This window comes from Sebastes umbrosus, chromosome 13, assembly GCF_015220745.1.
Source record: "Sebastes umbrosus isolate fSebUmb1 chromosome 13, fSebUmb1.pri, whole genome shotgun sequence".
NCBI lineage: Eukaryota > Metazoa > Chordata > Actinopteri > Perciformes > Sebastidae > Sebastes > Sebastes umbrosus.
In genome coordinates, this window is record NC_051281.1 from 30,185,958 (window position 1) to 30,200,962 (window position 15,005).

Consider the following 15,005-nt stretch of genomic DNA (forward strand, 5'->3'; position numbering starts at 1 on the left):
GAAAATGGTCATGAGTTTTTCCTCGCCAAAATTTAGCGCAAGTTTGGAGCGTTATTTAACCTCCTTCACGATAAGCTACAATGACATGGTTCATCCATGGTACCAATGGATTCCTTAGGTTTTCTAGTTTCACATGCTATCAGTATCTTCAGTCTAGCTTTAAAACTTTTAACTTCTAAATTGCGTTGTTGCATTAAAGAAATTAGTGGCTTTTAAATTAGTGACTTTGACAGCCCTACTTTATTCATATTAATATTAATTAATAAACATAATATAAGACTAAGTGCCCCTGAATCCAATATTTAAATAGTTTTTCCCATTGTGTATGTATGTATATGTAAAATTACAGAAATGCTTGTCATTATCTATTAAATTATAGTTCACAGCATCAACATAAAATCTTAATCGATTTACATCTATAACATGTTTTCAATATTCTTAAAATAATGCTATTATCTTCAAGTGTCTCAATAAGAAGTTGAATATCTCATTCCGGGGGTAAAATAGGCAGCTATTCCTGTATCAGCACCCAACGTGTGCATGGATGTGGATCCAGAGAAGACGCCAAAAACGCTCATGGTTATGGAGATTTCACTTTCTTCCAAAACTTTCCTCACATTCTCTCCATCTTAACGGATCCCACCGCTGCTCTCTTTAACTTCCTTCTTGTTTTCAGGAGCCGATGTGCAACAAAGATGATACCGAGTGCACTTACAAGAAGAAATACAAAGATGACGTAAAGTGCAACTTCAGCATCATGAGGTGAAAGCTCTAGACCTAAGAAGTCCACCACCGTGTTCAGGGGCAGAACAGGGACAGTTGTATGTACAGTGCTCTCCTGCGTGGTCACAGCGGGGGGAGTTGTCACTGTTGAAAGAAGGGACAAGAAACAAGGGGAAATTTAAAGGGGAACACCACCTGAATTCCAATATGTTATCTCCATGACCTAGTAAAGTTCAGTCAACATGTGTGAACATGAGCTCCTCTCTCTCAAAGATCAAAAGCAGAGAAATAACTCTCAAACTTGTGATGTCATCAAGTATAAAGTCTGGAGCTGCTCCATAGACCACGAACGGGAGATTGATTTTGTCGACCCACAGAATGTTTGTTTTCTTTTTTATACCCAAATGAGGTTTATTCTATTGTAGTGTTCTCAGCTAGGAAACAGAAAATGTTACCATACACCCAGAACATTCCCTTGGGTGCTCTCTGTGTCATCTGGAACATCTCCACAGCACTTCCACACTTTATACCCTATGACATCACAAGTTTGAGTTTTAGCACTCTAGTTTTTGGATTTGGGAGCGTTGTTCATGTTTATTAATATTTTTAGGACTGTCTTAAACCAGATCTGCATGGTAGTGCACATGTGTTTCCACACTCTCCAGAATTAAAATCTAAAGAGGAAGTGTCCCCTCCTAAATCCTACAATGATTACACTGTTTTTGAATGGCATTACGTTACCTTCAGGTGAGGGGTTCAAACACTCGTGGGGTCCGAGGGCCGGGTCTGGGAAGCCATTGCAGGTGATGATGGAGGCGTAGCGAAAAGCTGAGTTTTTAGGAATGCGAGGCAGGGTGGGGTTGGAGCGGTTCACATAGAAAAGCCCAAATCGCTCGGAGTAGCCAGCGGCCCACTCAAAGTTGTCCATTAATGACCAGGCTGTATAGCCTCTCAGATCAACTCCATCCAGAACATGGGCTGAAAGATCAACAGCAATGGCTACATTTAACATGTATGTACATATCTTTAAAAAATAAGATTACAAATACATATGATTTAAAAGTAAGGTATGCAAAATAAGCTGAACAAAGTATTCCCATGAATCCAATACTTGTTTTTTATTGGCTGTGGTACCTTTCAGGGCCTGGTTAATGTAGTTTTCATAGTAGTGCTTTCTATGGATGTCATTCAAGTTCACTTCTCCTCGTTCTGAGATCCCATTCTCAGTGACATAGACCGGTGGGTTTCCATACTCGTCCTTGATAAACTTGAGGATTTTCCTAAATCCAAATGGAGTGATCTTTAGCCAAAAGGAGCCAGACTCAATCCAGGTGCGGTCATGGGTGGTTCCAGTGCCCCTGGATATCGGAATGGATAGCTCAGCATTAGTCAAGTATGTTATATATATATTTCCACTTTACATGGTCACTTAAAGCTGCGGTGGGTAGAAATGAAGCAAATATGATTCAAAAAAGTTATTTTTATAAAACGGTCACTATATCCTGAAGGTAGAGCATGAGACAGGTAATCTGAAAAAAAATCTTGTTCCTCCGGTGCTCCTAATGGCATCTGCAAAATTTCACAGACCGGAAGAAAACAACCAATCAGAGCTAATCTGGAGTCTGCCGTCCAGCTGCCGTCTATGAGCAGCTGTCAATCACTCACAAACTCTGATCAAACGGTCAAACTAGGCAGAAATGAGAGCAAAATGAGGAAGTTTGTGACCCTGCAGCCATGTTGAGATCAGTTGGTGAAATACCAAGCACCGCCCTCAACGCTCTCTCTCTCTGAAATGACCTGTGATTGGTCAAACTCTCCTGTTACGGGTTAGATTTTTTAAAGCCTGTAAACAGAGCCATGAGGAGGTGCAGAGGTCTAGTTTTCCCTCAGAACATTTAAATTAGAATATGCTGAAAGGATATTATGGAATTTTTGCCCAATGATGCCAAAAACATTCTGCACCTTTAATCGGGCAGCTGAACAAAGTATGTAATTTTTGTGTCACCAATCTTCTGCTCAGATACTGTGAGAGTACAAAAAAGCACCCATTATCTCTGTCATTTTTTAAATTCCAACCTACCTGTCACCTTCATAATCCTGCTGATTTCCCAAATCCACTGGGTATGAAAGAACTGTGGTGTAATGGTTGAAACCGAAGTAATCGTGGGTCCCTTTGATCCTCTTGATTTCCTCAGGTGTGAACTCAGGAAGCCTTTATTAGAAACAAGAGTCTTTTTCAAAACCAAATCCAGGATTTCTCCATAAACATAAAGACGTACTTGAATATTCATCTGTTACGTAGAGTGTATACTTCTTTAAGCAATTACTTTTAGTACACTGAACCAAATAAATAGAAACTAGTGGTGGAAGTGGAAGCAGAGCATGACAGAATGCATTTATTGATTGAGGCTTCAAACCAAATTGATTTTAATTTTTTTATTTACCGTGATTCAGGGAGACCTGCAGCAAGGCTTCTTTTGCGAATGATTGTTTTCATTAAGGCCGGATAATCGCCGTTGAAGATGGGATGGGCAAACCAGCCAATGAAGAACTGCAGAGATTATATCAGAAATGATATATTATGTGAATATCGAGGTGACTTAAGGTGAAAGGAAAGAAACTGTATAAAGTGGCAGACCCAGTTCTGGTGTCAACATTTATTTGTCTACCTGCAAGTAGCGCTTGGCTGCATCCACATCCTCCTGTTTATATGGGTTCTTTGGCTCCCCCCAATCAGAATTGATGGTGATGGAGATGATACCACCCTGTGTTGCACGGTACTTGTCATTGTAGAGGTGCCAGGCCTCAGCATGGGCCTTGATCAGGTTGTGAGCTGCAATATACTGCTTACCCACAATGCCTGAAACATTTGAGGCGTTATTAAGATTGCTGTCATTCGTCATCATACAGTGTAAAATTTTCAAATACAGGACATTTAAAACCAATAGACCATGTACGTCATGTTTTTGTGGTTTAAAATGTGATCTTAAAGTTAAGTTAACTTTGATTAACGTTGTAAATGTTTCTCACATACACTGATATGTAATGAAAGGATTCGACTAAAGAATTTACTCATTTTTAATCTTATCTGTTTAAAACTACTCTTGTTTATGTATGGAAGTTTTTATTGGACTTTAATACAGTAGTTGTAATCCACAGAAGACAATCCACAAATGTGTACCTTCTGGTGGAGCTAGTGAATGCACCTCATACTTGCATACTCAAATTGTTTATACAGATCTGCTGCGGTACGAATTAGACAAAATTACGTTAAAAAAAGGAGGGAAGTTACAAATCACTTGGCCCACAAACCCACAGGAAGCGATCCATAAATGTGCAAATATCATTCCACGTATACAAATGGATGCACAAATGCGTATGCGCATTACACTTTACATGTAAAACTATAAAATGTTTATGTGGAATTAAAATACGTGTTTACTGAGTAAGTTATGCTTATTTGCAAATCGCCCTGTATTTTTGTGGCTGTGACTTTAAACAGAACAATTGCAACATTACATGTTTGTAGATAGTGACATATTGTGGATTGTCTTCTGTGGATTACAACTACTGTATTTAAGTCCAATAAAAACTTCCTTACACATAAAGCCTCTTTTCACTGGTTTTGTGCACAAAAGGAAGAGAAAGTAGGTGATTTCTATAACTTTTAAATGTGTATTAACAGCGCTGATTCATACAAAAAGAAAGTTTCCTCCACTGTGAGAAAAAAATCGGTTAATATTAGAAGTATCTCAAGAGAAGGTTGTTTGATTACCTGGAGCAAAGGTACCATATCCATAGCCAAGGTTGGCTACAATGTAGGGTTCATTTAGAGTGATCCAGAACTTCACCCTGCTTCCAAATTGGCTGAATAAAACATCGGCGTAATCTCTGAATCTCTGAACAATGGTTTCATTCTCCCAGCCCCCCACTTTCTGTAGAGCTAAGGGGAGGTCCCAGTGGTACAGGGTCACCTGTGAAACAGGTGAGAGGAGATTTGTACTACCATACTACATACTTTTCCTGGGGGTGAATTTTTCCCCCCTTTGGGGACAAATTGTATTTTGCTATGGCAAAAATAATTGTTGGTGACATGTAAGCCTACTGCTGAAGTTCTAGGAGCCATCAAAGTCCAACATTCTCAAATACAGTAGTACGTGTCATATCGGAACCATTAGTAGTTATAAACAACAACAACGCTTCCTACCTGGGGCTGAATATTAGCAGCTTCCAAGGCATCCAGTAATCTATGGTAATAGTTCAGACCAGCTTCATTGATGTGGTTGTTGGTGCCGTCAGGAAGCACTCTTGGCCAGGATACAGAGAAGCGATAGTGGGTCACCTTCAACATCTTCAGCACCTCCACATCCTTGTCGATCTTGTTGTAACTATCGCAAGCCATGTTGCCATTGTCACTGTTGGACACTCTCAAAGGAGTATGGGCAAACTTATCCCAGATACTCAGTCCTTTTCCATGGGCCCTCCAGCTCCCTTCGATCTGAAATGAAAGACAAGGTGTAGTACAAGCCATGGTTAACATTCCCTTTGTGCTTCATCCCTGGTTACTGATGAAATATACCTTCATGATAACTGACACTCCTCCATGCAGGGGCACTCTGCCATTGTAGAAGAATTTACCTGGTAAGAGGCACTGGCAGTGCTCCAGTCAAAGGTTTTGGGAAACTGTTGGTAAAGCATCTTCTCATCATCTGGTAACGGGAAGCCGTTGTCCTTCATGACTTGGTAATAATAGTGAGCCGAACGTTTGGGTGTCCTCGGCCTGTTCGGGTTGATGAAGTCCACATGGTGCAGCCCAAATCCTACTTTGTACCCATTGAGCCACTCAAAGGAATCCATGAGAGATGTTGCTATGTATCCTTTCACCTTCACACCATCAAGATTATGAGCTGTGTAAATATATTAAGACATAATTAGCAATGAAAAATGAATCTTTCATACTTCTAGTATCATTTTATTTAATTGCATAGCGTGAACAAACCACAGGCAAAACGGCCATGTTGATCGGACATAATCACGGAAACAACGTCAATATAAACTCTTTGAATACCTTTAGCCAATAAGGTTTTATTGTATTAATATCTGGAACCACTTCTTCTCCCTCTATACTCCATGTATTGAATGAATTGAATTTTCTAAATAAGGTGGAACATTTTTTTCTTGAACACTTTAAAATGTTAAGACTTTCTATGATGCCTATGTCTTGAATGCATTATTAACATACTTATAATGTGTTATAATCTGCTAACAGCACTGTATAATTATAGTTATAAGCACTCATAAATATTTTATATATTATATATTATATATATATATATATTATATATTTTTAATAAGGTCAAGTATGATGATACTTCATAATTGCTGGTCACTCACTGACATTTTTTGTTTTGTAAGGATCATAGTGTATTATAATTCCCATGATTGTAATGCATTATAATCTATCTATAATGCATTATAATCCTTGTTATAATGCATTATATTGTGATTATAAATTACTCTAAGTGGTCATTGTTTGCTTTAAGTAAAAACTGTATGATTAAATCTATGCAAAAACAAAACACAAAACTTTGTAAAATTATTTTTATTTGACTTAAAGCACCCAATGACCACTAAGAGTAACTTATAAAAATGTATTACAACTATGAATGTTATAATACACTATAATCCTTGCAAAAAAATTATCAGTGAGTGAACAGCAATTATGAAGTATTATGATACTTGACCTTATAAGTCATTATAAAATGCTTGATATTGTTTTATGATTATTGTTATAAAGCACTATGAATATTTCTGAGTGCTTATAACTAAAATTATACAGTGCTATAAGCTGATTATAATGTATTATGGGTATATGAATGCATTATAGACATGGGCGTCATAGAAATGTTACCAAAACTTCTTCTTCTTCTGTTTATATATATATATTTTTTGGCGGAACCACTTTGCGCAGGCCATAAAAGTTATATTCTGATTAAATGCTTTGGGGCAAGTAAACGCACATCTTATCGAATCACATTATTTAGTTTTGGCTTTATTTAACAGTTCAGTTGGAATCCCTAATCAGAATAATTTCAATTGGACTGAAGAAATATTGTCCATGTAACTGGTGTGATCAACTAATGAAAATTGGGAGCGCGGCACGGCTGCTGACCCTGCGCTTCTCTCTCTGATTGTTTGTTGATTTTTTGCCGTTAATTACAGTGTCAACCTTGTTTTGTGTACATCCTTGTGTTGTGCAACATGGAAATGGATTACTCGCGTGCAGTGGCGATTTTACTCATCCTTTACGCTGTCATATGCGAGAATTTCGCATTTAATGCTGTTTCTTGCCCATTTGCACAACTGTACGTCTGTTGTTGTATGTTTTGCTGACTGTATGTTTTAATGTTTTATGGTCCTGGTGATATGCTGTGTCATGTTTGTATTTATCTTGTATGTACGGGAGAAGCCAAAGACAAATTTCCACTAAGGTGGACAATAAAGTCAGAGTAAAGTAAAGTTAAGTATGACATACCAGATTTTAGCTTCAGCATGCTCGATTAAGGGTCTGAAGAAAAATGTTCTAAACCTTTGGTAACTGATGTATGCACTTACCCTTTAAAGCCTCATCAATGTAGGTTTTGTAGTAAAATACTCTGTCAATGTCATCAACTGTGGTCTCAATGTCTGTAGCTACTCCATTCTCAGAAATGTAAATTTCTGGATCTCCATACTCCTCTTTGATCCAGTTGAGGAGTCTTCTCAAGCCCCACGCTACAGCTCTCTGGTTACTGATGGCAGTAGTTGGTGAATCACCTTCTTCTGCTTCTGACAAGTCCCGGTCATATGAATAGGATTGAGGGGTAAGTCGAGCGGTAACATGGCTTACAATCTTTGTCGTGTAATGATTTACACAGAACATGTCAGCAGTTCCCTTGATGAAGCTCTTTTCTGCTTCAGTGAAGGCAGGTAGTCTTGTCTCTGAAAGACCTTGGAGTTCACTTTTGTTTCCAACTTGCCACTTCATTGCATCAGGGTAGTCACCATTCTTGAAAATGGGGTGTGCAAACCAACCCAGTTGGAACTGCAGAGCGCGGTCAGCAGCCAGCACTTCACGGGGAACATTAACATCTTTAGGTTCAATCCAATCAGCATTGAGGGCAATGGATACTAGACCACCTTGGGATTTGCGATACTTATCATCATATGTGTGGTATGCTGTGGCGTGTGCTTTTATAAGGTTGTGTGCAACTCTGTATGGTGCAATCCCTGGATTCTTAACATTTGGTGGGATCTGTCCAAGTCCATATCCTGACCATGCAATTGTGTGAGGCTGGTTGAAGGTCATCCAAAATGTCACTCTGTCACCAAAGGTGGCAAAGCAGAAGTCACAAAAGTCATTAAACATGTTGATCATCTCTACATTGTCCCAGCCACCGAGGTCTTGCAAAGCTTGAGGAAGGTCCCAGTGGTAGAGTGTCACCATGGGAGTGATGTTAAATGCCATGAGGCCATCAATGAGTCTATTGTAGTAGTCAACGCCTTTCTGGTTCAGGGATGTACGCCGACCATCAGGAAAGATCCTGGACCAGGACAAAGAGAATCTGTATGACTTCACACTCAGAGCTCGCAGCATGTAGAAGTCTTCTTCAAGCCTGTGGTAGCTGTCACAGGCCACATCTCCATTGGCATTGGCAGGAATACTGCCCGGTTTGTGGGTGAATGTATCCCAGACGCTGGGCCCCTTCCCATCAGCATTCCAGCCACCTTCAATCTGGTAAACTGAAGATGATACTCCCCAGCTGAAGCCTTGAGGGAAAGTGCCGTAGTGGTAGAGTTTTCTCTGAAAATTGGTTTGGTTGGAGAATTTCCTCCAAACAGCCTTGGCTTGGGATGGGACGGTGGAAGGCGGGATTGAGGACATTTTATTTGACTCTTTGTTTTTCAGTTCTGGTGCATAAAAGAAGAGTTTTTTGGGAGCAAAACCATTGTTCTCAATAACTTTGGAGTAAAAGTAGGCAGACTGCTTTGGAGTCCTGGGCCTGTCGGGCAGGTCAAAGTTGACATGGTGCAATCCAAAACGTTCACTGTAGCCTTGTGGACCTTCAAAGCCATCCATGAGTGACTGGACGGTGAACCGCTGCACATTTACTCCATCTAAATGTATAGCTGTTGAGAGAATAATGACAAATTAAAAAATACAATACGAAATGCACACCCAAGTATTCACAAGGTGTTACATAACCTAAATATGTAGCCTTGTCTTCAGTATGAAAACATATGAAATTACAAATTAATTTAAATAAGCAACTGCTTTCAACAACATACCTTTCAGGGCCTCGTTGATGTAACTCTTCATGTACTCTATTCTACTGATGTCATTGAGAGCGTCCCCACTGTCCTCAGTAGGCATACCATTCCCAGTTATGTGGATAGGCACTTTGGTAACATTCAAGTATTCTGTGGAAATGTAGTTTAGAAGCCTTCTAAGTCCCCAAGGTGTAGAATAGATCCAGTCAGAAGCTGTAGAGGACCATGACGGGTCTACATGTGCCTGGAAGTTGCCCACCCCCTGAGGACCAGGGGTGCAGCCACCAACACTGTTGTTGACCAACCGGGAGGTATAATGGTTTAATCCTAAAAAGTCAGCTGTTCCACGTATCCTCTGGCTCTCTTCAGCAGTGAAAACAGGAAGTCTTGCAGGCTCAGAGTGGGGACACTCATTTCTTTTCTGTTCAATCTGAGTCTTGAGTGTTGGAGGATAATCTCCATCTACAAAGATGGGATGTGCAAACCAGCCCAGCATGAACTGCATGTAGCGATCTGCAGCTGCTATGTCTTCAGGTCTGGAGGGGTCCATGGGCTCAGCCCAGTCAGAGTTCAATGCAATGCCCACTTTCCCTCCTTGTGTCTTCCTGTACTTGTCATTGTAGATATGCCAGGCCTCAGCATGGGACTTGAGCATATTGTGAGTGGCCTGCAAAGATTAAAGAACCGGTGAGGTAGATGTACAAGAATGAAAATGAGACAGTGTATATTTACATTATAGTAAGACCATTGCTCTCACCTGATAGGAGGCAACTACATAGTCTTTTACTCCAGGGGGATGCTCACCAGTGCCATACCCAGCATGGCTCACCACCCAGGGGCTACTGAATGTGTTCCAGGTCTTGACCCTGTCTCCAAACCTGGAGAAGCAGAAGTCTGCATAGTCCTTGAAGGCTTCAACAATGGAAGCGTTGGTCCATCCACCATTGTCCTGGCGTGCCTGGGGCAGATCCCAGTGGTGGAGAGTGACAACAGGTTGGATGCCAGATTCATTAAGAGTATTGATCAGCTTGTCATAGTAGAGAGCCCCTTTCTCTGATTGGCTGCCCCGGTGGCTTGAGGGGAAAATACGGGCCCAGGAGATGGAAAACTGGTAGGTGTTGACTTGAAGACCTCGCAGGAGGTAGACATCATAATCCACCTTGTGGTAACTGTCACAAGCTTGATCAGCTGTCTGATTCGCAAAGGCTAGGCCATCATGACCAAAACGGTCCCAAATTGTCTCTCCCTTCCCACCTTCTAACCAGCCTCCCTCAACTTTGAAGGACTCACTGGAGGTGGCCCATTGGAAGTCAATAGGAAAGGATTCATTCAGGAAGGCATCTCGCTCAGATATGGTCATGGTGGTAAAATTGCTCCAAGTTTTGCAGTAGTTCATGGAACATGATGCTGTTTGAAGATTGCTTCTGTCACTTTGATGTGAATGACTGGAGATAAAAAGAACAAGATATTGGAAAGATGGCAATACTTGAGAAATCCAACAAATGTTTTTTGGCATAGACTAGAATTGGTGCGAACAGTTTACAGGTGGAACCAAGATGCCAAACTCAAATTTTGTTTGTGGTTTACTTTCCTCTAATTTAGGTGGTTTACAAATCGTAAAAAGTGTGCATTATGTATTCACTTTTTGGATGAACTGTCCCCACTACTTATTGTTTGTCGTTTTGTGCTTCACAAATACAGATACACACAATAATTTTCACAGAGGTCGGTCAAGATATATCACAGATTAAATCCTTAATTTGTTTACATGCACTGTATTACCTTTTTGGGATGCTGTCAGCTGGACGTAACATATCCACCATGTCAAATCCAAGAACATTTTGGTCTCCATTGCTCAGCACTGTAAACGTATAGGAATGTATCACAAATGACATGTGTCATTTAATGCATGTATCCTATATTTTTATAAAATTATACTAGAAGCCATTTATTATTACATTGCATTACATAATGTCCATATCAGGTATTAAATAAATAACTGAATATGACTACTTAACATTACTATAATCACAACATATCAGGATTGGTTGTAGTTTTGACAGGAAAGTAATGGTATCTCACTTCTGTGACTCTTCATTGATCATATAGTTTACCTTTTATGATTTTGGACAGGAACTGATGAGGCGAGCAGTCGATGAGGTTCACCTCATAAAAAAGAATGGGTTCGTCTCCACACTTTCCCTACAAGAGATCATTGATGTTCAATACAAGTGCATGCAACAGAATCCCCTGAATATGACAGTATAAGGGCTGACAATTTGTTATCTACTGTATCCACTGAGACTGTACATACCAAAACACTTTTCAGTTCCTCGGCCAGGTTTTGTCCAGCAGTGCAGTCATATTGAATTTTAATAGAGAGGAAATCTGAATATTTCTGAAATAGAGATACATATGTGAGTGGAGCTGGATGTAAAACCAAACCCTGGCGCAAATAAAATTACAGTACATGTTTATCACATAGCTTTATGCATTAAGAGAAGTCTTGACATAGTCGTACTAACATATTGCATTGCATTTATCCTTTAAATAATGTGCTTGTGTTCTGTGTGACCATGTGATCTCACCATCTGTTGAGTGTCACTGATGATTGGGACTTTACTGGCCTTTACCCCAACTGACACTCCTCCATCTGAAACACGTAGCATGTTAAATCAGTAATTAATCTCTACTTTTCCTCCCTGTTAGACAGAGAAACCACATTCTCCTTTCTCCTGCTTTACTCTATCCCCTTATCATGACCTTTGGTGTGGTGACAGATATGGAAACCATTATCTCATCAAGCACGGCCATAATTACTGTGAATCTACTAAAGCTGGACAACGACAACAGAAGATAAGAGAGAACACTTCCAAAATATGATTACCAGCCATAGTAACTCTACTTGGCCATGATGATTATAGGCACATGCTGTCATAAATGATGTAAAAGCAGACTGATAGGACTTTAATGGTGTCCATGTTGAGAGAGAAAAGACAAGAAGCCCTATTCTTAATGAATCATCGAGAAAAACCTGGACATCTAAGTATCTATCTACCTACTTATAAAAACTATCCAAAAAGTTGTTGGATTATACACATTCTCAATGAGCACAGCAGTTTGTGAAATAGTCACAGAATTTAATTTTATATAGATGATGATTGATATTGATTCATGTACACAAATTTCCCATTTTTTTCGCGATGGTCAGAACAAAATCAATTTGTATTCAAACCACGTAATTGTGAAACAGGAAGTATAAAGTGCGGCAACACCACATAGGGAAGAGATTGGGTTGGATGGGTGGGTCAAAAACCCGTAACTTCCGTACTTAAGTTACGCCACTTCCGGTGTTATTTAAACCCAAACCATGATCTTTTCCTAAACTTAACTAAGTATTTTTGTTGCCTAAGCCTAACCAAGTCGATCTTTTCCTAAGCCTAACTAAATAGTTTGTTGCCTAAGCCTAACCAAGTCAATAAACCTGAACCTAACTAAGTAGACTTATTTTGAAAAGACTGAAGCGGAAATTGACATCAGCGTCACATGCTGCTGGACATTCGTAGGAAAAAGCACAAAAAAATACATTGTTGAAAGTAGCACTGAGTGTCACGAAAAAAAGGAATCAAATAGATTACATTTTGTGACTATTTCATGAACTGCCGGGGGACTGTGTTGACCTAAAATATCAAGTAAAATTTGGGGGAAATGTGTATAAAATGTTGTGCAAGAAATCTCCATTTGATGTTCTGGTGCAGCATTTGTAAAGCTTCAATAATTTGTTGGAGCAAATATTAAGCAACATAAAGTGTGGATTTTTTTACTACTTAATGGGGAAATTTAAAGGTGCTAAATGCGAGATTGGGAGCATTTCTATTGCCTCTGCACAGCTCTCAACATGGCGACGGCTGAGCTGGTGACTCGCAGCTAACGGTGCTAACAGCGCTAACAGTGAAAACAACGTCAACAGTGCCAACGGAGCTAACAGTGTTAACCTTGGGGGGAACCGTTGGTCAGGACAACGCTATCAACTACGACCGCCAAATGAGCGTAGTGCAGCGCGGTGGCCTTGAGCTAGCCAGTGGGGCACGCTCACATGCATGAACATGCACTAAAAGCACTTAATGCAGCCCGGCTATGTTAACAAAGCACAGATAAGCTCTGATTTCAACACACACAGAGGGAGAGAGGCTTCATTCTCTGCTCAGGTAGACATTACTCCTCTACATCTTTACATAGCAAATAGTTGTTTGCTGCTATATTAATTATCTGTATATCGCATAGAGCGCTTTTAAGGGAAACATAAGGGTTAAAATATAGAATATTTGCATAATGATTGACCAGATATTTCTTTTTTATCTATATATGTAAACCCTGATTAATATTTGTCCATTCCATACAAACTAACGTTACACATTTCATACATAAAATCATTAGCCATCAACTCTTCAATTATGTTACCCAAGTACGGCATATAATGCAATAAAATATTGATCTCCTACCTCTCTCAGGAAACAGTTGGTGGTAACGGCGGTAGACGTTGGTGTGTGCATCAAGAGCGTTTTGCAGCTCAGCATCCCTCAGCTCTTCCAAGCTGCTCAGTGTCACCCAGGAGTCTGCAAGCTCTCCAAACTCTCCAAACACAAACTCTGCATACTGCTGAAACATCTCTAGCAGCTCCTGGCTCTCCCAGCCTCCATACCTTGATCTCAGAGTGTCTGGCACCGTGGATCCATGAAGAATGACCAGAGGCTGCAGGCCCACCTCCAGCAGCTGTTTCAGCAGAGTCTGGTAACAGGTAACCACAGCCTGCTGCGGTTGGCTGGGGAGGCCTGTAGGTAGGAGTTGATCCCATGACAGCGGCACTTTGAAGTGGGTCAGCCCTCTGCTCTGGAGGTACTCAAAGTTCTGTTTAAAGCCTGGAGGAATGGGATGACTGCAGTCAAATGTGTCAAACACTGGCCCTTCAGAGGGTTTGCCATTCAGGCCTTGTTCGTTGGTCATGGGACCTGCAAGAAACATGGCCTGATATTGATCATCATGTTTCTGGCACATGCAGCCATACACAGTGATCAGAAACAGAGAGAGAAGTTTCCCCAATAACGACATGTTGTCTGAGTGTGGGGAACTGAGTGAGCCATCCAGTGGCTGACTTTTATAGTAGCGCTGTTTACAAGCTTCAGTCACACCAGAGTTTCATAATTGACACTACTGTATGCAGGGGTCGCCACTGCTGTGATACTTTATGACGTGTTTGGTAAGAGCGGTCACAGCCTTGAAGGGTCAAACAGGAGGCCGAGGACATTTATGATGGAAGGTGAAAAAAATATGTGTAGAGGTCAAAAAGATAAAGACAACTGGTTTACTAAGTGTAATATTAAATGTCCACAGTGATACTGGGAATAGTTGTAATTGATGTCAGTCGTTACACCACTGTTACCAGTTAAACTAAGAATAGTACATTTCAATAGTGTAAAAACATCTTTTGTTGTGTTTAGAATTTGACTTGGATTATGATGTCAAACAGTGTGGTATAATATCCTGTTTTATTTTTTCTTGACTCATTTCATTTTGATTACACCACAAAATTTCATGGAAATTGAATTCAATTAAGGCTGTCAATCAATTAAAATATTTAATCGCGATGATTGTCCATAGTTAATCATGATTAAACGCAAATTAACTGAACATTTTTTTATCTATTCAAAATGTACCTTAAAGGGGGATTTGTCAAGTATTTAATACTCTTATCAACATGGGAGTGGACAAATATGCTGCTTTATGGTAATGTATGTATATATTTATTATTGTAAATCCATTAACAACACAAAACAATGACAGATATTGTCCAGAAACCCTCACAGGTACTGCATTTAGAATAAAAATATGCTCAAATCATAACATGGCAAACTGCAGCCCAACAGGCAACAACAGCTGTCAGTGTGTCAGTGTGCTGACTTGACTATGACTTG

General features: G+C 40.0%; 1 protein-coding gene across 1 annotated transcript; it reads right to left on the reverse strand.

Annotated features, from left to right (window-relative positions):
* Window positions 1-755: 755 nt before the first annotated feature.
* On the reverse strand, window positions 756-14,037 carry LOC119500451 (lactase-phlorizin hydrolase-like). Its single transcript, XM_037790166.1, has 17 exons — window positions 13,536-14,037; window positions 11,622-11,686; window positions 11,148-11,235; window positions 10,816-10,894; window positions 9,791-10,478; window positions 9,052-9,700; window positions 7,339-8,892; window positions 5,362-5,630; window positions 4,931-5,221; window positions 4,499-4,697; window positions 3,393-3,583; window positions 3,168-3,274; window positions 2,804-2,935; window positions 1,858-2,081; window positions 1,465-1,701; window positions 1,179-1,254; window positions 756-867 (listed from the first exon to the last, which is right to left on the reverse strand). Exons 1-17 carry the CDS (start codon window positions 14,035-14,037, stop codon window positions 756-758), a joined length of 5,463 nt encoding a protein of 1,820 aa, XP_037646094.1.
* Window positions 14,038-15,005: the final 968 nt, after the last annotated feature.